Raw genomic sequence first — 26,535 nt, 5'->3', positions numbered from 1 at the left:
CACAGCACGGAGCCTTCTGGGGTCAGCTTTTTCCACTGAGCATACTTCCTTGGAGACCCATCCAAGTTGTTGGATCAACAGTTTGTTCCTTTTTATGGCTGCCTGATGAACTTTTAAACAACAGCAATAGTAACACTTAACAGCAATTTATATCAGCATTTCTCAAGCGCTGTACTCCGGGAACCAACCCTAGATCATTCATTCTGAGTCCTCAGTCCTCCTGGGGTGGTGAGACAGGTGCAGTTATCTCCCCCATTATACTTAGGATGAAGCTGAAACTTCGAGAGTTTAGTAACCATCCCAGCTAACCACCCAATGCTGTATTCTCTTTGTAGTGTCCTGTGCCCCTGCCCTATACTGGTCTTACTGATTTGCAAGAGCTTTTTCTATAGGAAAGATATTAGTCTTTTGTCATCTGTGTTGCAGCCTTTTTCATAAGTTTTCATTTATAACTGTTGTTGATGATGTAGATTTTCAATTCCTCTCAGTGGTTTACAGGTTTCATTTTTATGTTGTCAAGTCTTTCCATTTGTTTTAGCCTTGGTGCCATTTCTGAGAAATTTTTAAGAATTAGACGACAGTCCATTCTGCAGGGCAGATGAGACGGTCATGAATGTGCCTGTTCCTCATTCCATCAAATTGAAGAATATTCAGGAAAAGATGTTGGAGGGCAGAAAAGGATGCCTTTACAGCTTTTGTGAGAGCAAAGAAGTGAAAAATAAGTGGGAGTAGAGAACCTCAATGATGGAGTGATCAAAATTGAACTTACAGAGCAGTTCCTGGCCAGTGGCACACATCCTGCTGACCTGTGGGACTGCTCAGAACACACACTCTTGGGCCCTGGACCCAGAGATACTGATGAAAAGCCTGGAGTGAGGCCTGAAAGGCACCTTCATTTAGAAGCACTTATTCTTCAAAGACCATGCCCTGTAAATAGGGATCACACTTCTTATAAAAATTGATCACATACCAGACATAATAAAAGGATGTAACCAAAAAAAGTGACCAAAATATAATTCCTGATATTCCTTTGAGAACAATGCAGTAAAACTAGAAACAAAAGACCAAAAAAATGCAGAAATAAACAAAAAGCCTAACTACTTGGAAATAACAAAATTCCTTTTTGTCTGCCTCTTGCATTAAAGAGGAAAGTAAAACACAGCCAGGCTAGCCAGAAATCAGCAATAATGTAAACACACACAAACAGGTGCAGCCAAAGCTGTACTTGGAGAGGAATCATAGTCTTTGACAATCTTCAGATACAATGGATAGAAGTGGAGTAAGCATTTAATTTAGGAAGTTCTAGAACAGAATAAACTCAAGAAAATCTTTCTTGGTGGTTCGATATGCCTCAGAGCATTTCCTAAATTGCCATTTAGCCATGAATTTTTGCCTTATGTTTTTAAATATTCTACTTCAGTACTACCCAGTGTTAGTTACTATAGCTTTCTGGTGTTTTTTATAGTCTTACCTCAATTTTTGTTTTCCAGGTCCTCCACCCACATATTTTGAGATATGCTGATTCTTTTCTTTGATCTTTAGAATAATTATGTCTCCTCCCATCCCACATCCCTTCAAAAAAAAAAAAACCTGTCAGGATTTTGATTTTATGTTAAATTCATAGATAAGTTTAGGAAGAATTGTTTGTCTTTATGGTGTTGCATTTTTACATTTAAGAACCTGGTGTCTTTTCCCTTAAGTTTCGACCCTTAATATTAAGTTTCTAAGATAAACTTTGAAAACTGAAATTATAAGGCACTTAATCACTGTACAATTTTCATTTTTTTCTTAATTTGGTCACATACTTCTGCAGTGAGGATTGTTTCTAGATGTTTTAGGACTTTCCATACTGTGGTTGGAGAGCTGACTTGGAAAAAGCCCTGATGCTGGGAAAGAGTGAGGGCAGGAGGAGAAGGGGATGACAGAGGATGAGATGGTTGGATGGCATCACTGACTCAATGGATGTGAGTTTGAGCAAACTCTGGGAGATGGTGAACGACAGGGAAGCCTGGCGTGCTTTAGTTCATGGTGTGACAGAGTCAAACATGACTTGCAACTGAACAACTGTTGTTTGGGGATCTTTTTCATCATATTTTCTACCTGGTTGCCTCCTGACATCGCCTAATTAGGTTCTTCCCTTGGCTTGGCTTTCCAGGTAAAGCACCCGCAGGCACCCAGCTTCTCCATCCTGGTGAGGATGCCATGTGCCTTTTCCCATCAGCCAGTGTTTCTGGAACCACACAGGCGTGTCCTGTTCTGTCAGCAGGACCGGGCCTGATTCTGGCTGTTGATTCGAGATCTCTCTGTTTATCATGTTCCGGGTGTTTCCTTCTGGTCCTATACAACTATCCACATGAGTGATTGGCATCATCGTGGTGTGTTGGGCATCTCAGAACGGCCCCTACTGTCCTCCTTCCCCACCTCCTGACTCTGTCCAGAAATTAAATGGTTTTTCTTACCCTGAAGCATCCTGAATTTCGCGTTTGGTCTGTATCCTTGTTTAACTGCCAGACCAGATCTGCCAGCCTCAGGTTTGCATTTTGCATGTCATATGGAGTTCAGGCTTTTTTTTTTTAATGTTTATTTATTTGGCTGCATTACAGGTCTTAGTTGCAGCACAAGGGATCTTTCGTTGTGGCATGTGGGCTCAGTAGTTGTGGCAAACAGACTCTCTAGTTGAGGTGCATGAGCTCAGTAATTGTGGCACGTGGGCCTTGTTGCCCCGAAGCATACAGGGTCTTTGTTCCCTAACCAGGGATTAAGCCCACCTTCCCTTTGGTGGCAGAGTCTTGCCAAATTGGAAGGCATAGTCTTGACCACTGGACCACCAAGGAAATCTCCTTGTATCTGTTTATTGACTTTTCTTCCAAGGAGTCTTAAGTCCTCTTTTTTTGTTAAGTTTTTCTTTTTACTTTTGAATCAAAGTCTCACTTGTTTACCTCTGTTCTCTTGAGAGTTATAAATTTCCTTCCGAGGACCACTTTGGCCATATCTCGTTGGTTTCAATAATATGTATTTTCATTATTTTTTCAATGTAGATTCTTAATAATATTTTTTTAAAAAATTTCCCTTCTGGTCAAGTTCTTTCGGAGATTTCCAGTTTTCCAGGTTGGGGAGTGGAGGGTTTGTTCCTCGATTGGCTCATTTCTGGGTCAGTGACTCAATGAGTAACCACGGCTTGGGCTATTGCCACTATTGGGGAAGTGCAGGGTCTTCCTGCTTTCCTGAAATGGCCCTCTGTCATTCTTCCCGAGGCCTTGAGGGGCACTTTGACCCATGACTGAGATCTTCGTCTCCTGCTCATCGCAGTCAGGCTTTTCATTTGTCCACTGTCAAGGACACAGGACAGTGGGATATTCTCTGTGGGTCCTACCCACTGTCAGCAAAAACCCACCTTCCATTCCAGTGAGTTTGAGCCTTGAATTCAGACTTGTGTATAAATGTTCTGGCCCCTCCGTTTCACTGGTGTTACTTGGTATGTCTGTGTGCGTCTGATCGTCTTCCCGAGTCACTCATTCCAGAGCGCTTTTCAGGCTTCAGAAAAGTGGAGTCTGCGTCCCTCTCACACTTCTCACACACTGATGGTAGTTTCTCCTCCGTGCATCCGGGTCTGGCGTGCTTATTTGGGTTGAGTTTGGCAGCCTGTGCTGATTTGCAGCTCTGCTGGTTGGGGTCCTCCTGGATCAGGCCGTTTCCTCCCCAAAAGTGAAATCACATCTTCATGCCCTGCGGGAAAGTGACCTTCCCCGGTCCTCCTGTTTGGTTTGAATACGTTGCCACTTTTTAAAAACATCATTTCTCTTTTCAAGTCCTGTCCTGTGTGTTTGTATCCAGCTGGGAAACACGTGTCCTTGTTATATTAATTCTGCCACAGTCTCCTCATCTTTGAAGTGGGGATGATGGCAGCTGCTCAAGGGTTCCTTGGAGGAAACCACGGGGGACCCCCGGGGAGTGCAGCACCTGTGCACTCTGGTGCCCACTCTTGGTGGGATAGTGTCTTAAATTGTTTAACATGTGGGTCAAAGGTGCCAGCTCATCACTTCCTCCTGACTTGAGTGGCGTGTGCTGGGATTACCCTCCTGCCTGGAGCGCTTCCTTCTGGATCTTCTACAGGGAGGGGCCACAGCTGATGTCACCTTGCTCCTGCTTTTCTGATGAGCGGCACCTGGGCACCTGCCTCCTGTGAGTGGCAGTGGGTTGGGGATGGGATTGGGGCTGGTACTCCCCAGGGAGGCCGCTATATACCTCCCTGAGCTTCAATCCTATGGATTGTGTTATTGCGTGGGGACACGAGCGGTTGGTGTCCAAGAGGTGTGCGCGTTCCTCCAGCTCCTCACTTTTCCCTTTGAGCACCTAGGTTGTTTTTGACTCGGTGTTTTTGAGTTTGGGCGTTTTTTCTCTTGTTCTCTATGGACGCCTGGGGTCTCAGAATGCCCCCTTCCTTGGTGTTTGGGGGCATCTCCAGAGCCCACCCTTGTGTTTGATCACTTCTGCATTGTCGCTTCTGCCTCCCCGCCTCTGATGCTGCTTTTGCGAATTTGCCGCAAAATTATTAGTTTCTCCTGTTTCTTCTCTCCCAGAAGCCTTATCTTCCATCCATTCCAGGGCACCCCCACAAGCTCTGCAGTTTCCTTGGGAGCACACGCGTGGCAGTGGTGGTCTTAGATACCCTTCTGTTTCCTGGGATTGATCGTAAATCCGTGAACATGGCTGTCTTCTGTGTTCTGGTTTTGTTTTGCCCTGTGCCTGTTTTTGCAGGGAGTTCCTGACTGGGATTCTGAGCATAGGTTTGGTGGTGGGGTGGAGTCGAGACCCTCTCACCCGGCCTGTGAGACTGGAACAGAAGGGGGTCTTTCTGCTGTCGCTTTGTCACGAATCCAAAATTCATAGGAGGGGTGGGGCAACTTCTGCACCTGAGGGACCCCATTTCTCTGTATTACCATCTGTTTGTGGGACCCCCTCTTCCATCTGAGGGCCAGCTCCTTCCATTGGGGAAGCCCCTTGGGTTAGGGGTTTCCTCTCCAGGGGTTCATGAGAGGTTGGGTTGAAGTGAAGCCTTGGTTTGGAAGTGGGTGGGGTGTTATCCCCACTGACTTTCTCTTTAGCCTGAAATCTCCTTGATTGGGGGCAGTGCGGGAGCCCTTTAGGTGCTGTTAATTTTTTTTCAGGTGTGATCATGGTGTGTGGTGGTTTATATCGTTATTATTTAGTTTTTATTTGGGTGGTTCACATGTCCAGTGCAGCAGTCGCTAGCCACTTATGTCCATCTGAGTGTGTGTTAATTAGCCCCTGGTGGCGGTGGGAGCTCTTTTCCCGGTCCTGGAGGCCGCATTGCAGGCAGGTAGTCGCCCATGTGACTGCAGGAGGATGGCACGGCAGATGACATTTTGATGGGTTCAGTAGCTATCGGATCAACAATGGGGGCCACAGGTGTCTCTGGAGGTTGTTTGGGGGCTAGCCCTGTGCAGGCATCGCTGGGGACAGAGGGGGCCGGCATGGCGACCTCCCTGTCAGGGGACAAAGGGTCAGCAGGTGTGGGGACCACCCGGGCAGAGCTTGGGTGGGGTTGAGATCTGCTCACCTGCTGGGGGTCAGGGAGGAGTGAGATGGGAGAGAACTGTGGTCAGGGAGGAGTCTGGTCTCTACCCTGAGGGCAGTGGGGAGCCCTGGCAGAGGCTGGAGGGAGGGAGGAGAGCCAGCCTGCCCTGGGTGGTGTGTGGGCAGGGAACCTGGGGGGACACTGGTGCAGGGTGGTGGCTTGACCCAGGGGACACACCCTGGCTGAACCCAGGTCGGATTGCAGAGTGAGCATTGGAGTGAGGTGGGGAGAGGATAGCTCCTTGGATTTAGGCTGGGACCCAAGGCCTGGGGCTGCAGGATAGAACCCCCGACAGCGACCATGGCTGTACAGCTGCAGGTTTGAGGTGGAGGCGCTGCAGGGCCCTGTTCAGGTGCCGTGACCATCTTCCCCACACTCCAGGTACCAAAGTCTGCTAGTCTGGCTGCTTTATACAGGGGCACTGGCTCCAGGAATCTTCATGCTCGGGTCAGCTGACCTTTCTGATAAAAAGCGAGGCAGTATGTGCAACTAATCTACAATGGCAAACACCATTGCAGACAGTGCGGGAACAAATGCCTGTGACCTTGTACTAATAAAGCTTTATTGACAAAAGGAGGCAAGGGCTGGACTTGGTCCAAGGTCCCAATCTGCAGACTTGCTGTGGAGGAATCATCCGGTACCAAGGCCCCTCAGCCAGCCCTCCTCCCTTGTCACTTGGCCAAGGGGGCAGCCAGCTGAGGTGTGGGCTGGGCAAGTCCCTCTGTGCCGCACCTCACCCCCCAGCCTTCTGCTCCATCCATCTCTCGCCTCTTGCCAGGGTGGTGGGCCAGGAGTGAGCAGAGGGGTGATTTTTCTGGGTGCAGCCCCACTACCACTTCATCTCCAGCTTTATTAAAAAAAAGAGTGCGATTGTTTAAAAAAAAAAAAATACACTCAGTCTGTGAAGTCTTATTCTGTTAGTACATATTAACTGGAACATGAACAAGGGGAATGTTATGAATATTCATGATGGTTTATTAAAATGTGTAATTAACCAGTGGGGGGGGGGTAATAACTTAATGGGAGTAGTGGGGGAGGGGTCATCCCTATTTCTGTCGTTTCTAGGAGTGGGGAGCCTGGGGCTGGGGGAGGAGATTTTTACCTGAAAGGGAAGAGCAGGGCCTGGTTGCCTCTGCCTAAATCTTGTGGGGCCTGTGTTGGCGGGGTCCCTGGATGTCAGGCCCCAGGAGCGCCCCTCAGCCCTGCCAGGCCTTGGGGTGCAGGGAGGCTTGGATGTGGCCTTGGACCTGGCCTCCTGCTCTTGCTTGAAGTTCCTGGGGCCTGGTGTGAATGCCCATAGGAGTGGGGGACCCAGAGCAGAATGAGTTCATCTAGGAGAGGGGCTGTGCCAGAGGGCAAGGGGACGACAGGTAAGCGGGTGTGGAGGGAAACTGGGGCTCAAGTGCTGGCCCCGTGCCCGAGGTCACCCCCCACCACCAGTTGCTCCCGTTCCCATGGTCCAGGTGAAGGCCCAGCACCTTGGGGAGCGGACACCCCAAACCTGACAGCTAATGTCGGATGGACTCATGGAGACCAGGGGAGCTCCCTGTGTGACCCCCTGCCCACCGTGGCGGGTCTCAGCCCTGCATCATAATCACACTGGAAATTTTTGATTAGAAAACAAAATCTTAAGTGAGCTATATGAATGTTCATTAGATCCGAAGATTAATATGCACAATTATGCAAATTAGGCAGTAATTAAACACCAGTTCTCCAGGGGGGATGATTAACAACACAAAGGCACCAAAATAGGAGGCTGCAGTTTGAAGTAAGTTTCTGGTACAGATGAGCAAAGGAGGGCTGGGTGAAACTAGGGTGTTCTGGATGTCCACCATGCAGGGTCAGGGTTGGGGGAGGGGTTGTCCCCTGGCACAGCCTACAGTGCTGGGCACGGCCCTCCCTGCATCTCTCGCCCAGTCTAGCTTGGGGAGCTTTGACTCAGTGTCAGATGTGGACACCCCCAGTCCTGCAAAGTGGGATGTGTTCATGACCCCACTTACTGAGGAGAGAAACTGAGACACAGGTGGGAGGGGGCCCCAGGACTGCTCAATTTTGCTCTTCTGGGCCCTGAGGCCCTTCCCCCCCCACCACCATGGGCAGAGTTGAGACAACCCACCCCTCCCCCATGAAAAGCGTGAGCAAGCGCTGTCTGCCCCTGAATGAGGTGGGGAGAGTCCTGGGCCGTGCCTGGCGAGTGTTCAGGGAGATAAGGGCCCCACCCTGCTCACCCCTCCATCCATGGTCCTTGTCCCCAGTCCCAACCATGCTTAACCCCTGCCACACCTTGGGCTGGGTGAGTGGGGTAAGCTCCTGCCTTCCAGATTGGATTCCACCTTCCCAGGCGCCAGCCTCTGCTTGGCGGGGAGTCAGTGGTAGCTGCTGCTGCTCCTCATTTCAACAAAGGCATAGCCCCATCTTTTGAGTTGGCAGCTACAGGAAAGGGGAGATGAGAGGCCATCCCTTGTTACCCCCCTCTGCCCCCCAAGAGACCCAGAGACCGGTCAAGGGCTCCATCTGTCCTGGCAGGATGGGGGCCAGTCCCGGATGGGTGGAATTTGTCTTCTTGGTACCCGCATACCCAGGGTGCTTGCCACTAGTGGTGGTGTCACTGTGGGCAGAGTGGGTTGGGTACATCTGGACAGGCTCCAGGGTGGGTCAGAACAGCCTGGAAAGCATCCCGGGTTGAGTAAGGGCCACCCCACCCCTCATCTCTGGTCAGGGGTGGGGGCTGGTGTGGAGTGGGCAGGTGAGGCCCCTGACCCTGCCTTCCTGCCCTACAGGTCTCGAGGACCGGCCAAGTTCAGGCTCATGGGGCACCAGTGAGCAAGACAGTTCCTCCTTCGACCCCAGCCGGGTGAGGGGCCACTAGAGGCCAAGACTCTTGGTTTCCCTCCCTGGGGTCGTGTTGCATGGGGAGATGGGCACAGAGCAGTGAAAGCTGGATGCCAGCCTGATCTGCAGGGGCTCTGGGCTCTGCATTTCAGGGTCGTGTCCTGACCCAGGCCCCTCCCCAAGCCTGTCTCCCAGCCCTGAAGTGGGGGTGCTTCCCTCACCCCTGCTGTCTCCCCGCAGACCTATAGTGATGGCACCCACTTTGGCGAGTCCCACAGCAGCCTCCCTTCTTCCACATTCCTGGGTCCCGGGCTCGGAGGTGAGTGTCTGCACATGTGGCACCCATGCCCCCTGCGCCTCCCCGCACACCCACTTTGTCTGGGAGATGGTCAGTGTAATTGAGTGCTAGGGCTTCCAGGGCATCCAGAGAGAGGACATGGGTGGGGACCCTCCAAGTGCAGCTGGGAAGTGAAGTCTTAACCACTTCAGGACCTGGCTGAGGCCCATCTGCCCTCCCTGGAGCGCCCACGTCCTGAGGGGGGGATCAGGATCCGGGCTAGGGTCCCGCATCGTGAGTCCTGGCTTCCTGACCCTCTGGATGGGGTTGTCACAGAGCCTTCCGAAAACTGGCAGTGATTACTCTGCAGCTCCCCAGACCCGAAGGCCTACCCCCATCTTGCTCACCAAAAAGGACCCGGCCCCCAGGATCCTTGTCCCCATGAGCCCCAGTCTCCCTGTTCTGAGGGAAGCATTGGGGCTGATGGTGGCATTGGCGTCTCTGGGGGTTGAGAGGGGCTGAGGGGTGGGTGGTGGTTTCCAGGCCAAGGGTCATGGCAGGATTGGCAGTAACTGGGAAAGTGGGTGAACTGGGGGTCCCCAGCCGACCAGCCAGGGGGCAGCCAGGGTGTGGGGGCTTTGGAGTCAAGCCCTGTGTGGCTGGATATACTGAAGGAGCCAGATGGGTGAATGTGGCCTGGGTGCAACTGTGGGAAGGGAGGTGGCAAAAGCAGCAGCCAGCACCTGCTGTATCCAGCGGGCATCTGTGTGCATCTCCCAGCCTGGGAGGTGGGGCCTGACCCAGGGGCCTGGGGTCACCTCTGCACCTGCTGCGACAGAGGATCCCCCTCGCGGTTCCTTCCTCAGCCTCTTCCAACATGGGCAGTTTCCACGGCCTGGCCTGGTCAGCGGGGCCCAGAGCCCAGCTGTGTCTGCACCCGCCACACGCTCCTGTGGCCGAGGAGCTCAGAGAGGGCAGCAGGGAGCCCAGGACATGCCCAGGGAACCAGTGGCGATGTGGGCGAGGTCTCACCTCCCTGGGCCCTGGTTTTCTCAGCTGTGGACCAGGGCTGGTGTGGCCATGGTGGGGCGTGGGCAGTGAGTGCCAGGGCCCTGGGAGTGGGGTCAGTCTTCCAGTGTGGCCCCCAACCTGGTCAGGCTCCTTGACGAGCCCTGGTGGTCCTACCCTAATGCAGGGGCCTGGTGCATGGCTTAGGCACCTGCTATATACCCACAGGGCTCTGGTCACTGCAGGTCACATCCCAGAACCTCTGCTTCCTTTCCTTGTCTCATCTTTCATTTCAGGATTACCCCCTATTTAGTGCCTGCCCCATACTCGATGGGGGGTGGAGGGGCAGGCGCCCAGAGCCCTGGCTGGGCTGACCAGCTCTGCTTCCCACAGGCACCCGCCCTGGGAGGAAGGAAGTTCACTCTCTGGACTGTGGGGCAAGTCCTTCTGGCCTCCAGGCCTTAGTTTGTTCATCCCTACCTGGGCCCATTGTTGCCTGCCTGGAGGGGTCATGGGAGGTTGAGCTGCTGGGTGCAGCCTATGGGGTATCTACATACTGGTAGGAGCATGGTCCCTCTGCCTGCCCCCTAAACAATGTTTGTTCCAGAAGTCTACTTGGAATTGTCCTTTTAAAATAAAAGGGAGATTCCCCCCCCCCCCCCGCAATTTGAGAATAAATCATGTTAGTCAGTTAAGCATTCTGATTCCTTACTTAGAATAGGGCTGGGTACAGTCCACCCTCAGTCAGAGTTGGTGCTCAGCAGAAGCCAGAAACAGACTTGAATGGCTCAGCTATTGATTGATCCAGGGACCTGCTTCAGACGAGGCTGGATCCAGGTGTTTGTGTAGCTGCAACAATCTGTTCACACCAGCAGCTGTCTTGACAGGTTGTCCCCCCACAGCGGGGGCCTCCCCACCCACGTAGAGGGAGGGCCCCTTCACCGAGTCACCTGACTTAGCGTCCCCAGGGACATCACTTGTTCACTCATTAGCTAACCCTGGCTGGAGGCTGGTAAAGGAGCCCGGGGTCTGGGTGCTGAACTAAGGCAGCAGTGGGGACCCCAGCCTGTCCTCTGGGAACCCAGCATTCTGGGGAGTTGACACCTCATGACCTTGAACAGAGGAAACCGAAGCTCGCAGGGGTGGGGCGAATTGGTGCTGTCCCAACTAGGGGGTGAGACGAGGAGGGCCTAGCATGTCTGCAGGATACTCTGCAGGTTATCTGGGGACAGCATCTGGCTGGACCCCCGCTTGTCCCTTGGGCCCTCACTACCCTGCAGGGAGAGCAGTGTCCCACCACATTTCTCAGCGTTGTGTACTTGTGGAGTCCCTACTGTGTGCAGGCAGCTCCAGGTGACCCTCCTTCCTTTCCCCAGGCAAGGGCAGTGAGCGGGGCGCATACGCTGCCTTCGGGAGAGACGCTGGGGTCAGCAGCCTGACTCAGGTGAGGCAGTGTCTGTGGGGAGGGTGTGGGACTGCAGAGCCTGGAGAACCCCACGCTCCAGGAGGGGGTGGCGGGGTGGGGTGGGTGGGGATGGGGGGCACCTGATCTCTCGTCAGCACCTCACATTCTTTGGTTTTAATTTTAAACAAATTCATCCCAACTTCCTCCTGATCTATGAAGCTGCTTTGGCTGAGCCGAGTGCTGGTCACTCATCAGCAGCTGCTAAAACAGGCCAGGGCCCTGGACCAGGCCAGGTGCATGTGGAGGAGAGGCTGAGTCCAGCCTGCGGGCTCCCTACACAGCTGAAGGGGCTTCAAGAGACACCCGCCCATCCAGCCCCAAGTGGCAGACAGGGAACCTGAGGCCAGCCCAGCCCTGTGGTCCGGCCCACAGCTTCCAGCCTAGGCAAGGTTGTCACCCTTGCCCACCCTGCTGCAGGGCTGATGGGGCAGGGACCCAGCATAGCGGTCCCCTGTGGCTTCCTGTCCTGGTCACCTCTCTAGACCCTCTCCCCCATCCCTTGGGGGCTTTAGTCTTAGGCCCTGCTGCAGACAGCAGCACCCATGTGCACACCAGGCTGCAGCCAACGTGGCAGCTATCACAGCCACAGGACGCCTGCTGGGCACCAGGACCCCTGCCCGGGGAGACCTTGCCTGGCCCTGTCAGTCCCCACAATGACTCCTGAGCCGTGTAGCGGCTGGCATGCCCATTTTACAGACTGGAAGGCTGAGGCTGCAGCTGTGGGCCTTCAGCCCCAGTCATGCCTGCTCTCCAAGGAAGAGTCCCGTTTTATACCAGTGTCTGTGAGTTTAAACTGTTTGCCTTAAAAACGCAGAGTGGAGAGATACATACAAAGTAAACTGAGCTAATTGTGTGTTAGCGCCCAGACCGCGCGGCATCTTCACGTTTGACGGTGTTTGTCTTTTGCATTCACGCCTTGATCAGAGACACTCCACAGGTGCTGGCCAGAAGGGAGCTCCTCCCCAGGTCGCCATCACCCAAGGACCTGGCCTCGGCCTTTGCCCTTATTGTTTTAACCAGAACTGGCCGGGGGGCGGGGCTTGACTGGTGATCCCTCCCTCCCTCCTGCAGGTGGGCTTCCTCCCCAGCGAACTGGCCCTCAGCAGCCCAGGGCCTCTGTCCCCTTCGGGCGTCAAGGGCGGGTCCCAGTATTATTCCTACTCTGGGCACTCTCGGCGGAGAGCAACGGACAGCAGCCTGGGTGAGTGGGCCAGGGCGCAGTCCCCTTGAGGCCCAGCGGTCAAGTCCTGTGAAGTCCACATGCCTGCCCCCAGGGTTCTGTGTGTGGACAGAGGCTTGCGTTGTTCCTTAGTAGAGAAAAGCCCCCAGGTCCCCTCTCTGAGCTGTGGGTGGTGGGGGAGGCTGTGTCTCACCCCTGGTGACAGGCCCGTCTGGTGGGAAGGGCCAGGGTGAGGGTGGGAGCCGGGCCGGGGTTCTCACTCCTCCTGTCCTGACAGACTCGCAGCCCAAGAAGGTCCGGAAGGTGCCGCCTGGCCTCCCGTCCTCAGTGAGTTGTGGGACAGATGGACCGCATGGGTTGAGTGCCTCTGTGACAACCCCCCAGGGTGGGCCAGCCCAACGTGGGTTCTGGTGAAAGCCCCAGGGGCTCGGGGGACTTCTGCCCTGAGGCCCCAGCTCTGAGGGAGTCGGGAAGTCCTTCTTTGGGTCTAGCCTGGGTCCCATGTGTTTTAAGATAAGTGGTCTCCTGTGGCTGAGGCTCTTCAGAAAGGGCTTGAACAGGAGTCCGTCCTGGGAGCAGGAGCAGGTGGGCATCATGGGGGCAGTTTAGAGGGTTTCCCGCTCCCTGTGCCTGGCTTGGAGCCACTCTGCATCCTTGCCCCTCTGCCTGTGATTGGCAGAGAGCCAGGCCCAGCAGATGGTGCCGAGCCATCAGTGGCTCCCAGTGCTGAGCTCCCGCGACTTAATCACGCTGGGAGAAAAGGCAATTTGCTGGATTCCCTGGATTGGCCACTGCCCTCTCTGCCTGCCTCCTTCACTGGCCACCAGCACAGCCCCCGAGGCTGACCCAGCCCACTCCAGGCTCAGGGTTACCATCTGAGGTTGAAATCCTGCAGCCTAGGGGTGGGGGGCAGGAAAATAGAGGTTGTTTTAAGCTTCATCTCATGATGTCTCATCTGGAACATCAGAGTGAGAGGCCCCTGAGCCTACTCCATCCCCCTGACTCATCACTTGCTCCCTGCTTTCTGCTCCACTGCTGGGGCAGACCTTGCCAGTCGATCCCAGCATTCTCCAGACAGTGCCAGCCAGTCAGGGTTGGTGCTCATCCTAGAAGGCCTTTGCCATCTTACTTCTTTGGAGCAGCTAGGGCAGAAGGTTTACCCGGGGCCCTGCCTCTGAGGCTCCCAGGTCTCCTGTGATCAGGGCTGGTCCGAGGGAGGTTCCAACACTGGGGAAAACACTGCTGGGCTTTGATGGGTCAATAGGAGTTTGTTGGATTAAGGAGGGAAAAGGTAGTCTGGGTAGGGGTGAGGGGTCTAGTCTACAAAGGCCTCAGGTCTGAATCTGGGACTCTGCAGAGTGTGCAGAAGGTGGGGTGAAGAAGGAACTGTAGATAGGTGATGACACCAGCAAGCCGCAGACACTGGCCACCAGTTTTGGAGGGAGGGGTTGGAGCTGTATAGTGTACAAGGGGGTGGGGTGGAAGGGAGACAGAGTTAAGCCCCAGTCCTTCCTGTCTGACCATGCCCGCGGCCCCTGCAGGTGTACCCCCCCAGCTCAGGGGACGACTACGGCAGGGACCCCACAGCCTACCCATCCGCCAAGACGCCCGGCAGCTCCTACCCCGCCCCCTTCTACATGGCAGGTATGGGGGCTCACCCAGGCTGCCTGGAGCAGGCCGGGAGTCCCTGTGCCCACCCACCTTACCATCCCCCTCTCCACAGATGGCAGCCTTCACCCCTCAGCCGAGCTCTGGAGTGCCCCAGGCCAGGCAGGCTTTGGGCCCATGCTGGGCGGGGGCTCGTCCCCCCTGCCCCTCCCAGCAGGCAGCGGCAGCTCTGTGGGGGGCAGTGGTGGGTTTGGCAGCCTGCACCAGCATGAGCGCATGGTAAGTTATGTGGATGGCCCTTGGCAGGTGGAGGGCAGCGCCCTGGTGTGACCCCTCTGACCCATCCTTCCTGCCCTGCAGGGCTACCAGCTGCATGGAGCAGAGGTGAACGGTGGGCTTCCAGCCGCATCCACCTTCTCAGGCCCCGCAGGCACCTACAGCAGCATCTCCAGCCACACGCCCCCCGTTAGCGGAGCCGACAGCCTCCTGGGTACAGCCCCTTGTCCCCCACCCCCGTGGGCTCAAGATTAGCATTGTTGGTATCATTATCACTGTGGTCCTGGTTATCATTGTTACCATCGGCTCCTCAGCCCCCCTCAGGTGTTTCAAAGTGGCTTTTTCATTAGGGGGCCCCACTGGGGAAACTGAGGCCCCCAAAGGGTACTGCTCACCAGAGCCCTGCAGCCCACCTGGCCCCGGAGCCCTGTGGAGGCTGGTGCTGGACGGCAGCAGACCCCAACTGACCAGAGCATCTGTGTGGTAGTCTCTGTCGGCCAGGGCCTCACATCTCTCCACTCACAGGCTCCCGTGGGACCACATCCAGCAGCTCCGGAGATGCCCTTGGCAAGGCTCTGGCCTCGGTGAGGCATGGGATGTGGTGGGTGGCTGAGCCAGTGACCCCGAGAAGCTGGCCCTGACAAGCCACCTGGTGGCTCTTTGTTTCTCCTTGTCCCATCACAGATCTACTCCCCGGATCACTCAAGCAATAACTTCTCCTCCAGCCCCTCCACCCCCGTGGGCTCCCCACAGGGCCTGGCAGGTCTGTGCAGGGTATTGGGGGAGGGGGCTGGGGCTGGTGACTGCAGCCCCCGTTGGGTGGGGAGCTGGACCAACCACCTGCCTCAGCTCATGTTCCCATGGCAGCCTGGAGGAGGGGGATCTCAGGTCACAAAACAGGCCAAAGCTAGGAGGGAGTGCTCCATGCACTGCAAGCCCTGCAGAGGCAGGGGAATCCCGCAGAGGCCTGGGGTGCCCAAGAGCCAGAGCAGACATGGGCGTTTTGGCGTTTATTCACCCCCATGGTTGTTAGTTAGACACCCACTGTGTGCCTCCTGCTGTGCCCTGGAACGGGGCTCAGGTCCGAGGAGAGCGGACCAAGGGCTCTGGAGTGTATGGGCAGTTTTAACAGTACCCATAGGCCTGTACGGTGTTCTCGGGGCTTAGGTGCGGCGGGACTGGAAGGAGCCTCCTTCCCCATAGGTTTCATAGAAGTGGTAACTGAGGTGCAAAGAGGTGACCTATACACTGGGTGCACACCCCAGATTAGGAGCTGCCAGGTCAGCTGGGCCCAGATCCAGGCTCAGGCCCTTAGACCGACCTGCGGGCGTGGGAGCCCCCATGTGGCCAGTCTGAGCATTGTAGCCTGGGACTCCCGATCCAGCCCTGCTTCTTCCTGTGTTAGGCTGCGTGGCACACACTTCAAATCTGTGCCCATTCACATGCATGTCTCCTGCCCCTTCCAGGGACATCGCAGTGGCCCCGACCAGGAGCCCCTGGTGCCTTATCGCCCAGCTACGATGGGGGTCTCCATGGCCTGGTGAGCGTCCTGGGGTCTGAGGAGGGTGCGCCATGGTGGGAGTGTGGGGTAGGTGCACAGGGACAGACAGGAACACCTGTTCCAAGGATGGTGGGTGCCTGAGGAGGTCCATTGATGGGGGAGGCAGGTTGGCTTAGCATTTCGTTTCTGCCGTGGTCACATGACGTCTCACAGGGTGTGGAAACCATGTCCTATAAGAACCCCAGGTGTGGAAACAGCAGAATGTGTGACAGGACGGGTGCTCCTTGACTAGAATGGACGTGTCAGCTAAGTTATTGGGGATGAGGTCCAAGGCAATGGTCAGCAAGGTCGCTGGCGGCTGTTCCCAGCCCTTCACCCGCCCTTCTTGCAGCAGAGCAAAGTGGAGGATCACCTGGATGAGGCCATCCATGTACTCCGCAGCCACGCCGTGGGCACCGCAGGCGACGCGCACGGGATGCTACCTGGCCATGGGGCACTGACCTCGGGCTTCACTGGCCCTGTCATGCCACTGGGTGGGCGGCATGCAGGCCTGGTAAGTGCTGGTGAGGGCAGACCTGGGAGGTGGGTGGGTGGTGGGTGGGCTGCACGGGCCAGGCTGGCACTGATGACCCCCCTCATCCACAGGTGGGAAGCGGACATTCGGAGGACAGCCTGTCTGGCAGCAGTGGCCTCGTGCACAACCATGTGGCCCTCCCTGACCTCTCCCGGCCGCCTGACTCCTATGGCGGTGAGTCCCAGCAACATTGCCTGTGCTGAGGGCCCATCAGTGGGCTGACCCCTTGCTGCTCCTCTGGAAAAGGGGGCTCAGAACCACCCTCCAGACCGTCCCATGTGGGCTCAAGACTGTCTACCCCCATTTCCAGTTGAGGAAACTGAGGCCCCAGGGTACTAAGGAGGGGGCAGAGGAATGTACTCTCCACATCAGTGCCACCTTCAGCCTCGCCAGAGAAGTCCTGCTGGGCCTGGTCCTTGGGTCCTACAGAGCTGGGGTGGGGGCACTGCTGCTTCGGGAACTGGGGAACAAAACAGATTGAGCAGAGAAAGGGGGTGACTTGTGTGGAAGTCGGAAGGTGAAGTGAGCATGTTGGGACACAGGCTGGGGGGAAAGTTGGTGGGTGGGGAGAGGGGCACTGCAGTGTCTGCAGTTTTAAAGTTAGGAGTGAGCAGGCAGGTGCCAGGGTGAGTACGTGCAAAGGCCCTGGGGCAGGACCGTGTCTGCCATGTTGGAGGAACAGCTGGAGCCAAGTGAGGAGGGGGAGAGAGGGAGGAGGGGAAGGCAGGTGGTTCAGGGCCTTGTGCACCATGGGAGAACTTGGGCTTTTACCTCGGAGTAGGTGGGAGCCTGGAGGGCTGTGGACAGAGGAGGGCCTGGGATTTTGCTCAGGTGTTTACAGGCGCCCTCTGGTGACTGCTGCTGGGAGGACAGACTGGGAGCAGAAGAGACTGCTCCTCCAGGGAAGAGGGTGTGGGTGGCTGCTGGGGACCAGCCTGGGCAGCGGCCCTGAGGGGCAACTTCCAGGGGCTCTGAAGGATGTGAAGACATGGAAGATGAGGTGGGGTTCCAGTTTGGAGATGGCATCTAGGTGTCCTTGGCACATGGTGAAGTTGAGGGTCCCAGGTGGAGTGTGGACAGGGCAGATCCTGGATCTGTGCATCGGGGCGGGCACTGAGGCTTGTGGAGGAGGGCGCACTGTGTCAGACGCTGAGTTGAGGACCCCGCCAGGGTCAGTGGATTTCTGGGGTGTTAATTGTTCTGGGAAGCAGAGAAATCAGCAGTAGTGGGAGGGGGCGAGGTCAAGAGGGTTTCTTTCAAGACTGAGGGAGTGGCAGCATGCTGTGTGTCCTGCAGTCAGCCAGGGGACAGCCCTCTACTTCGCAGATTGTTAGCAGAAAGGGGTAACTGTGGCAGGCTGCCCACTGGGGCTTGGAGTCCTGGATCTCATGGGGGCTGCTCCACCCACCCCGCCCTCAGCAACCTTGTGAAAAACAGGTTGTCAGGTGACATAGCGTGCTATGCAGACTTGACCAGGCCCCCACCACACAACCTTCATGCCTGCCTGCACACCCCCACCCCCAGAACCAGCCTGGCTCTGATTTGTGCTTCATGGATGTCTAAATTTCATCTCTCCACACCCAGGGTCTCACGCTGAGGAGGGGTGGTGTCTGACGGGGATGCTACCCAGCCCCCACAGGGCCCAGGACGCCCAGCCTGGTGCCAGCAGTGCTAAGAGGCCCGAGTTAGTCTCTTCCCAGGGGGTCATCCCTTCCTACAGGACAGCCCAGACCTTCCTGGGACCCACAGTGGCTTCAAGCAGCTGTATACCCTCAGCTGCAGGTTGGTTTATGTCGCCATCCTGCTGGGTGGCCTTCCCACCCATGCAAGGACTACCCCAGCCTCACAGACCATTAGGCTCCTCCCCACCCTGGGCCTTTGTGCTGGCACTTTACAGAATCTCCTGAGCAGTGTCTCCTGGTGTAGGTTGGGATTTCCACGTCTGTGTGTTGCCGCTTTTTCCAGGTCAGGCCAGAGGGTTTTCCCAAGAGGTCACACCCAGGACCGGTGCTAAGACCCACAGTGTTTCCTCCATTCAGGGTGATGGAGCAGCTGCGGTGCCCAAGTGCCCTGCCTGCTCCCTAGACGCTCTGCCCTCCCCTCACTGAAACTGCTCCCTTTCTCCGCTTGTGGGTGAGGAGTCTCTGTTCTGTGACTCAGCTGCTTATTTTCTTGGTGATGAGATGTTCTAAAGTTGGATGTATTCAAGTTCATCAATTTCTGTTTCGAGGACAGCGCTTTAGTGTTTTAGGAGACTTCTCCGGCCCTGAGTGGCCATAACCTTTTCGTGCACTTTATTCCTAGGGCCTTTTGGTCCTCAGGGTCTGGGAACGGATGCCCGTGTGGGGCTGGGGACCGGCTCTCCGGGGGCTTCTGCATGGCCCGCTGATCCCTGCCTCTTGCAGATCTCGGGCGTGGCACTGCCCCGGGCACCGCCGACATCAAGCGGGAAGAGCAAGAGGACGAAGAGAACGTGGCGGCTGACACCGCCGAGGATGAGAAAAAGGACCTCAAGGCTCCGCGCACCCGGACCAGGTGCCGCTCTCCCCCACTCCCACGGGCCCGCCACACACGTGCACAGGGCCTCCCGGGGGCGCACGCGCACACACCTGGGACTCCCGCTCCCATGGCAGCGGTGGGTCCACGCCCGGCCTTGCCTCACTGTCTTCCTCTGGCCCCTGGCCCCGTAGCCCAGACGAGGACGAGGACGACCTTCTCCCCCCAGAGCAGAAGGCTGAGCGGGAGAAGGAGCGCCGGGTGGCCAATAACGCACGGGAGCGGCTGCGGGTCCGAGACATCAATGAGGCTTTTAAGGAGCTGGGGCGCATGTGCCAGCTGCACCTCAACAGTGAGAAGCCCCAGACCAAACTGCTCATCCTGCACCAGGCCGTGTCGGTCATCCTGAACCTGGAGCAGCAGGTGCGAGGTCAGTGGGGGCGCGCTCCCTCCCCTCCGCTGCCCTCGCTCGCCCCCCCTTTCCTGGAGCCCACCTCCCCTGCCTTAATCACCCCTGACCTTCCATGCTATGACCTCCCTCTGCAGTGATGTCACCCCTTGCTATGAGCTCCCCCCTGCAGTGATGTCACCCCTTGCTATGAGCTCCCCCCTGCAGTGATGTCATCCCGTGACTTCCCTGCAGAGACTTCTCTGCTGCTGACATCACCCCCCGCTGACTTTCCTTCTCCTGCAGTGACCATCCCTCCCTCAGTGACCACTTCCCTGCTGTGACCATCGCCCCCAGTGACCCCTGGACAGTGACCACCCTCCCTGAAAGTGATTGTCACTGTGGTGACCACACGCCCAGTGACCATACCCTGCTCCTAATCTTGGCCTTCTGCCTGGCGTGGCCTCATTGTCCCCTCTGAGATGGGAAGAACAGACTCCAAATCCCTAGCCCTCTAGACCTGGGCACTTGGGTGCAGAATTGTGTCCCCAGACCCCAGAGAACCCCCCACCTGCCCAGCTCTTCCTTTTCACGAAGCCCAGAGCTGGGCTGGCAGCAGCTAGCATCGCCTGGGTCCCACAGGCTTCTCTGTCACTCTGAGTAGGCACTCTGTGGCCATGAGAGCCCATCACCCCACCTGGGGGTTCACCCCCATCCAGAAGGCTGAGCGAGGATCTCAGGAAGGGACCCCCTGTGACTGTCCCCCACAGCTGCCTTCTTAACTCCCCCACCCCACCCTTGCTGCCCTGTTAACCCTTTCTTTCCTGCAGTGCTGTCGCTTGGACTGGAGCTAGGGCCCTGGCCTGTTGCCTTCTGTCCCCTCAGCTCTGAGGTTTCCACGTCTCCATGGCGATGTGGGTGTCATGCTGTGTGTGTGTGTGTGTGTGTGTGTGTGTGTCCCCCGCCCCCCACGCCTGCCCCTTTGCTCTCTGCCTCCCGTGCTCCCCCTCCCCTGGCCGCCCTCCTCACCTCGCACTTGCGCCCAAGCACTGGAGCACTGGACGCCAGGGCTATGGCCCAGGCCTTTCTTCCCCCATGGCCCCTGCATGCCAGGACCTGAGGGAAGAAAGGGGACCCAAGGCCTGACTGTCAGTTTGGTCTGCGCGCTTGTCCTGGGCTCCGGCCGCCGCCGCCACCCACAGGGGTCACTTAGGCCTGAGGGGGCAGGGTGGGCAGGTAGAATAGGGCCCCCAGTCCACAAGGCAGGTGTCGAGTGAGACTGGCCCTGTGCTGGCAGAGATGTGCAGGCAGAGATGGCTTGTGCAGCGCCCCCTGCTGCATGGCAGGGGCCTGAGCTGGGTGTGGACTCCATGGTCCCCAGTGGCGGACTGAGATGTTACAGACTGGGGAGGGCTCGACACCACATCCAGCACACAGCTTTTACAGTGCAAGTACCAGGGTCCAGGGGCCTGCGGGCAGGACTCAGGGTGGCTGTCAGGCAGGCAGAGTCCAACATGGGGAGAGACATTTCTGGGGACCCAGAGTGAGGGGTCTTAACGCTGTGAACCCCTCTTCCTTCAGGGGTTCCAGGCCCCTTGTGCCTGAGTGGTCCAGCTAGGCCCAGCTCCATCATTCAGCAAACAACTGCTCTGAAGGGGAAGGTCGTCATCCCGGGAGGGGTTACGGGGCCTCCCCTGCTTCCTGGGCCATCCTGGGCACGGGGAGCAGGCAGGGGGCAAAGACCGTGCCCCAGCTCCCTGTCTACCCTGGGGTGGGGGTTGAGGCCCTGCCTGCAGCCAGGCACAGGGCGCCCCTGGAGCTTGGCCCAGGGCGTACGCCCACACAGCCAACGGGTGCCCTCCCCACGACCCTGCCCGGGACTAATGGGGCCCCCGGTGCTGTGACTCAGCAGTACGGAGGAGGTGCTATCCCTGGAGGAGAAAGACCTGAGGGACCGGGAGAGGCGCATGGCCAATAACGCGCGGGAGCGGGTGCGCGTGCGGGACATTAACGAGGCCTTCCGGGAGCTGGGGCGCATGTGCCAGCTGCACCTCAAGTCGGACAAGGCGCAGACCAAGCTGCTCATCCTGCAACAGGCCGTGCAGGTCATCCTGGGCCTGGAGCAGCAGGTGCGAGGTAGGCGCCCGGCCGCCCCGCCCCGCCCTCCCCATCGGTGGCGCTCCGCCCACTTTGCGGAACCCCCCCCCCCCCGCGCTCTGCCCACTGCAGACCCTCGACCCCGCAGCCTTATACGGACGGGCAGAGAAATGGAGGCGCACTTCGTCCTCGCTCCCCAGGGGACCCTCTCCCACAGTGCTCTCCCTTCTCCTCAGAGCGTAACCTGAACCCCAAAGCAGCCTGCTTGAAGCGCCGGGAAGAGGAGAAGGTATCGGGCGTGGTTGGAGACCCCCAGATGGTGCTGTCGGCTGCCCACCCCGGCCTGGGCGAGGCCCACAACCCCGCCGGGCACCTGTGACGGGAATGTCGCCCGGATAAGTGACCCCACCTCGGTCTTACCTGAGACGGTCACGCCAGACGCGAGATCCCCACCCCACGTCGCCCGAGGTCAATCTCGAGCCAGCATCGCCCTGGGCCCGGCCACCAGGTCTCCTGTCGGATGGATCCTGAAACTGCGTCTAGGCCCTGCTGCCCAGGCCTGGGCCCAAAGGAGCATTTTTGTTTGTTTTTTGGCAGTAGAACCTGAAACCAAGCAAGAAAGCAAGCCAGAAATATATACACTTTGTCAGAAAAGAAAAACAAGATGCCTTAAGTTAAACGTGAGGTCAAACATGCTGCTCACGGGAGGGAGAAGCTGTGCGGAGCCAGCAGCAAATCGTGCCTAAGCCTAATCGTTTTTGTTTTTAAGGAAAATAAAAGGAACCTTAGTTAGGAGATTTTTTTATATATATATATAAAACATAGAAGGAAATTAGAATGCCTTTTTTTTTAAGCTTTTTTGCATATGTTTTGTAAGCAACAAATTTTTTTGTATAAAAGTCTCTTGTCGCTATTTCTGCTGCTCTTTCTAGAAATGAGCATTGCATTTCATTATCAACCAGATTATTAAAAATTGTATTAAAAAGACCCCAGGACTTCCCTGGCGGTCCAGTGGTTAAAATTCCATGCTCCCAATTCAGGGACATAGGTTCCATCCCTGGTCTGGTAACTAAGATCCCATGTGCAGTAGAGCATGGCAAAAAAAATAAAGACCTCATGTAGACCTGAGGTCTCCCATCCTCTCTCTGGGAGCTGCTGGTCCTGGGGGTGGTTGCTGCCATCTTGTTCCGGTTCTAACGTGGGGGGTGGGCGGTGCTGTTCTCTAAAACACGCTCTCTGTGAAATGGTGGGTGGGCCTCACCTTGATGGGGACCTCCCTTCCCTATCTGCTATCCCCATCCTCAGGAAGGGCGACAACCCTGGTGGGTAATCTCAGTGGAGACAGGGATGATCCCCGATCAGAAGGTCAAGGTTCCTCCCCTATAAGCAGCTCTGTCCCTCCCTCCCCACCCAGCCCCACACTGAGCCCCGAGCCTGTGGACCTCTCCAAGATAGGACTTTGTGAGAACCACTATTCCCTGGCTCAGGGCCTGCACATCTTCACCTGTTTGGCCAGGGGACCTGAGCCCCTGCTTTGAACTCTAGCACAGAAACCCCCGCTCCCCAAGTGGTTGTCCTGATGTGGGGAGGGGGGGAGGTTGTACAGGGTCCCTGCCTAGAAAGGCCCCTGGTCTGCATGTCTACAACCCTGGAGGGTGGGCTGCCCTCAGGCTCTAAGTGCCAGCTCCCAAGCCTTCCCAGGTACCCTTCTCACCTGTGTTCAAGTGGGCCTATTCGACCTGAACTGGTGGGACCATCCCAGGCTTAAACTGAAAGTCCAGGATGGTCACTCTGTGTATCATCTGGGCATGGAGTCAGCCCTAGTGGGATCTCACCTGCCCTCCCTTCTTTCCTGCACAGAGGCCTTATGGACCCCCAGGCTGGCTGTGGGCACCCCACACCACCAGCATCCCAGGCATCTACCCTAAGACTCCCACCCTCATTCCCCAAGCACTGGGGGGCCTGGCCCCCAAGACTGGAATGCCCCTGTGGCTGGGTATCCCATGAGAATCTTGAGGAAACTCCAAGACCAGGATGGGTGGGATATCCCAGCTTGGGGGGGCCTGCCTCTGGACTCTTGGGGTTCCCCTGGGCTCTCCCCCCAAGACTGAGTCACACTCCTTGGTGACCCCCCTGGTCTATGGGTCTTATCTCTTTGGGGAAGCTGCCTCAGTTTCCCTCTGCAGCTCCCTGAGGCCCACAGATTTCTGAACTCTATCACATATATAATTTAAGTTTTATATGTTATATATATATAAAATGAGATTAACCCAGCCTGGGGGAAAAAGCCTTGAGGGAGGGGGAAGAATCACAGTTAAGGAAAATTGTGCTCTGAGTGCCTCAGGATAACTGACTTTTTTAAAGAAAAAGAAAAAATTTTAAGTAAAATAATTTTATACAACTCAACACAGCTGGCTGGATTCTTTGGAATTTTTAATAGTGATCCTCTAAGAGTCGATTTGGCGACCTGTCCTGTACATAACAGCACTGTAGCAATAAATGACATTTTATGACAATACTTGGCTCTCCCTTGATCTTTCAGCTGTTGTGTGCTTACGGATGAAAAGGGGGTTGAAGAAGGGGTGCTGGGGTGCCTGAGCACACCCTGCCAAGGATGGCACTGGGCATACGTGCTCCAGGGATGGCGCCACTTCCCGTGTTCGTGTGCATGGCTCGCAGGGCAGCTGAAACACCTCCGCGCGGGCCTGGGGGGGCCGGGTACAGGGGGCTTCAGGTGTGGCAGTCATGCTCCCTCCTGGCCCTCCCAGGAGGGTCCTTCCTGCCTCTTACCAGCTTCCAGGGGCCCAGGGTGTGCCTTGGTTTGCAGCTACATCACCCCAATCACCACCTCCATTTTCAGGTGGCCTCTCCCTGTGGGTCTGTGTCCTGGTACCCCTCTTACCTGCCATTGCATTAGGGCTACAAAATCTCCAGCATGACCTCATCTTAACCAGTCACATCTGCAGACACCTTATTTCCACATAAGGTCCTGTTCTCAGGTGGAGGGGGGTGGTGTCAAGACTTGAGCAAGTCCTCAGGAGCACAATTCCACCCTCAACCCCGGTTTGACGGGGATGGTGAGTAAGGTCAGTAGAGTCACAAGCTGACCTGGACCTCAGTAGGTCCATGAGTAAATACACAGGTCCAAGTTGTATGTTTTAAGTGTATATATGACCCAAACATACCTCAGTAAAGTTGTAAAAAAATTTTAAAAGAATCCAACAGATGATGGATACATACAATGTGGTCCCTCCACACGTGGAAGCATCACTCAGTCCTGAAAAGGGCTGAAGCCCTGACACTTGGTACTACATGGACAGACCCTGAGAACACGATGCTCAGTGAGAGAAGACACAGAAGGACACACAGGATGTGATTCCATTGATGGGAAACTTCCAGAACAGACAGATCTAAAGAGAGTGGGGTCCTGGTTGTCAGCGCTGGGGGCAAGGAGGATGGGGGGATACTGATGGAGATGGGACTGCTTTGGGGGTGATAATGTTACGGAATTAGAGGTGGTGGGCACACAATCATATATTAAAGGCCACTGAATTCTACACTTTAAAATGGTTAACTGTATGTAATGTGAATTTAACATGAGAAAAGAGTTAGGTTTCCTGAGGGCCAAATGGGGATCCTACATGGAACCCAAGGGCAGCTGGGGGTGGGGGTGGGGGGCAACATTCTTATCAACCATCTCTCTGGTCACAGAATCCTAGTATTCTATTTTGGGGATCCTCCTCCAATTTTAGCCCACATCCTCAAATGAGAGGGGCCGGCTCTTCTGTTTCCACAACATGCTAGTAAGGACCAGCTTTGGGGCATTTTCTGAGATTATTGGGAAAGAGATGCTATCTTCCTATAAGGGCTGCTGGAATGTCAACTCAGAGGTTCTATGTCAACCAGGAGTTTCTGAGTGCCTCTGCTCAGAGAGAGTTCACCAGAGAGTATAGGCAACACAGAGGAAAGTAGGAGTTGAGAGATGGGAGAGAAAACATGTAATGATATTGCTAGACTCCTGGATGCAGCTGAGTCTGAAGCCACCCAACATGCCTTACTTCTTTCCTCTTAATCTGATTTTTGTTTATCACTTGAAATAAAAAAGCATTCTGCCCCCTGAGCTGAAGTGCATTAAGCACAAGGAGCAACGTGGCAGAGCTTCAGAAACTGCTGGATCCAGGACCTGCAGCCCCAAGGCCTCTATGCCCACGTCTGCTCATCTTTTCAGGCTTCTAATCTCTGTCTCAGATTATCAATCTTCAAGGTGGCCCCTCCATCCCACTTTTTAGGTTTTCCATCAAGGACAGAGCCTATTTCAGGTCCTCTCTGATCCCAACGTAAGAAATCCTACAGCATTTGGAAAGGCAGAGAATCTATGTCCAACTTAGTAGCAAGGAACATCCGTTGTGCCCAGACCGTGGTCTCTAACCAACCCTTTGGTCAGAGGCTAGGGGCAGGTTTGAGGCTAGAGTCTCAGAAGGTGCCCAGGGAGGATCCCAGGAGGATGAGTTGGGCTGGCCAGACAAACTCCACGGTGTCCAGTCCGCATTTCCAAGCATACATTCGCTACTGGAGCCCCCGAATGACGAGGACTCACCTGTCCTGGGTTCACCAGCTAAAAGGTGGTCTTCTGAATACACACAGCGCAAGGAGCCAGGCCTCCCTCTACTGCTGGAATGAGGAATATCTCCCAAACGAAACGTGCAATCAATTTTGGACCCGCCTCCGAGCAACACACAACTTAGTGCCAGCAAACCGAGACTAGAGGAAGCACTATCATCTGGCCAAGGTGTCACACGCAGCGAGTCCAGTGACAACGCCCAATTCCTCCAATCAAATGGCCACCCTTCCCCTCTGTGCGACTCTGGGCGAGTCCCTTCCCATTCAGGTCTGTTTCTTTAACTAAAAGTAAAGTTCTAGCACCTAACTGAGACACAAACTCACAAAACGCCGCGGATTGCAGGTTGCGCACCTTCCCGGACGCTCTGACAGCGAAAGGCCGAGCCTGCTTTGCGCATCACGTGATCACAAGGCCCGTCCTCCTGGGCCCGCCCATTCCAGTCTGAGTTCTTCAGACCTTTCCCGGAAGTTAGTGTAAATATCTTGCGAATCTGCGTGCGCAGCGGCGGCGGTCTCACGGTCTCGCTGTCAGCCCTCCCGGGAGGGGACCGGGCGGAGCTTCCCTGCGGGCCTGCGCGCTGCGGCTAGCGCGCCTGCGCGGTGCGCCCGAATCG

General features: G+C 55.9%; 1 protein-coding gene and 1 long non-coding RNA gene across 14 annotated transcripts in view; one reads left to right on the top strand and one right to left on the bottom strand.

The window, feature by feature from the left end:
- TCF3 (transcription factor 3) overlaps nucleotides 1–23,817 on the top strand; it is a 30,896-nt gene extending 7,079 nt beyond the window's left edge. Inside the window, exons 3-18 of one of the 11 annotated variants that reach the window (XM_020870085.2) lie at nucleotides 8,380–8,453; nucleotides 8,672–8,750; nucleotides 11,093–11,160; nucleotides 12,253–12,382; nucleotides 12,639–12,688; nucleotides 13,903–14,005; nucleotides 14,085–14,248; nucleotides 14,330–14,459; nucleotides 14,771–14,829; nucleotides 14,930–15,008; nucleotides 15,712–15,785; nucleotides 16,141–16,299; nucleotides 16,392–16,494; nucleotides 18,726–18,855; nucleotides 19,011–19,246; nucleotides 21,538–23,817. In XM_020870085.2, the coding sequence (XP_020725744.1) occupies nucleotides 8,380–8,453; nucleotides 8,672–8,750; nucleotides 11,093–11,160; nucleotides 12,253–12,382; nucleotides 12,639–12,688; nucleotides 13,903–14,005; nucleotides 14,085–14,248; nucleotides 14,330–14,459; nucleotides 14,771–14,829; nucleotides 14,930–15,008; nucleotides 15,712–15,785; nucleotides 16,141–16,299; nucleotides 16,392–16,494; nucleotides 18,726–18,855; nucleotides 19,011–19,246; nucleotides 21,538–21,680 (1,781 nt within the window). In that variant the 3' untranslated portion in view covers nucleotides 21,681–23,817. Of the gene's footprint in view, nucleotides 1–8,379; nucleotides 8,454–8,671; nucleotides 8,751–11,092; nucleotides 11,161–12,252; nucleotides 12,383–12,638; nucleotides 12,689–13,902; nucleotides 14,006–14,084; nucleotides 14,249–14,329; nucleotides 14,460–14,770; nucleotides 14,830–14,929; nucleotides 15,009–15,711; nucleotides 15,786–16,137; nucleotides 16,300–16,391; nucleotides 16,495–18,725; nucleotides 18,856–19,010; nucleotides 19,247–21,113; nucleotides 21,341–21,537 lie in introns of those variants that run through there. The other 10 variants (XM_020870080.2, XM_020870095.2, XM_020870088.2 and 7 more) reach the window with 10 other exon arrangements.
- Nucleotides 19,109–26,412, bottom strand: LOC110122640 (uncharacterized). 3 transcript variants are annotated; one of them, XR_002309287.2, is made up of 4 exons: nucleotides 26,246–26,412; nucleotides 21,722–21,904; nucleotides 20,234–20,320; nucleotides 19,109–19,227 (listed from the first exon to the last, which is right to left on the bottom strand). It is a non-coding gene; the product is annotated as an uncharacterized lncRNA (long non-coding RNA). The 3 variants fall into 3 exon arrangements; XR_011486840.1 differs by having other exon boundaries at nucleotides 26,274–26,412; XR_011486839.1 differs by lacking the exon at nucleotides 26,246–26,412 and adding an exon at nucleotides 25,899–26,239.
- Nucleotides 26,413–26,535: the final 123 nt, after the last annotated feature.

This window comes from Odocoileus virginianus, chromosome 3 (genome assembly GCF_023699985.2).
Source record: "Odocoileus virginianus isolate 20LAN1187 ecotype Illinois chromosome 3, Ovbor_1.2, whole genome shotgun sequence".
Taxonomy (NCBI): Eukaryota; Metazoa; Chordata; class Mammalia; order Artiodactyla; family Cervidae; genus Odocoileus; species Odocoileus virginianus.
Note: the sequence above shows the minus strand (reverse complement) of the source record. Positions and strands in the feature narration are given on the sequence as shown.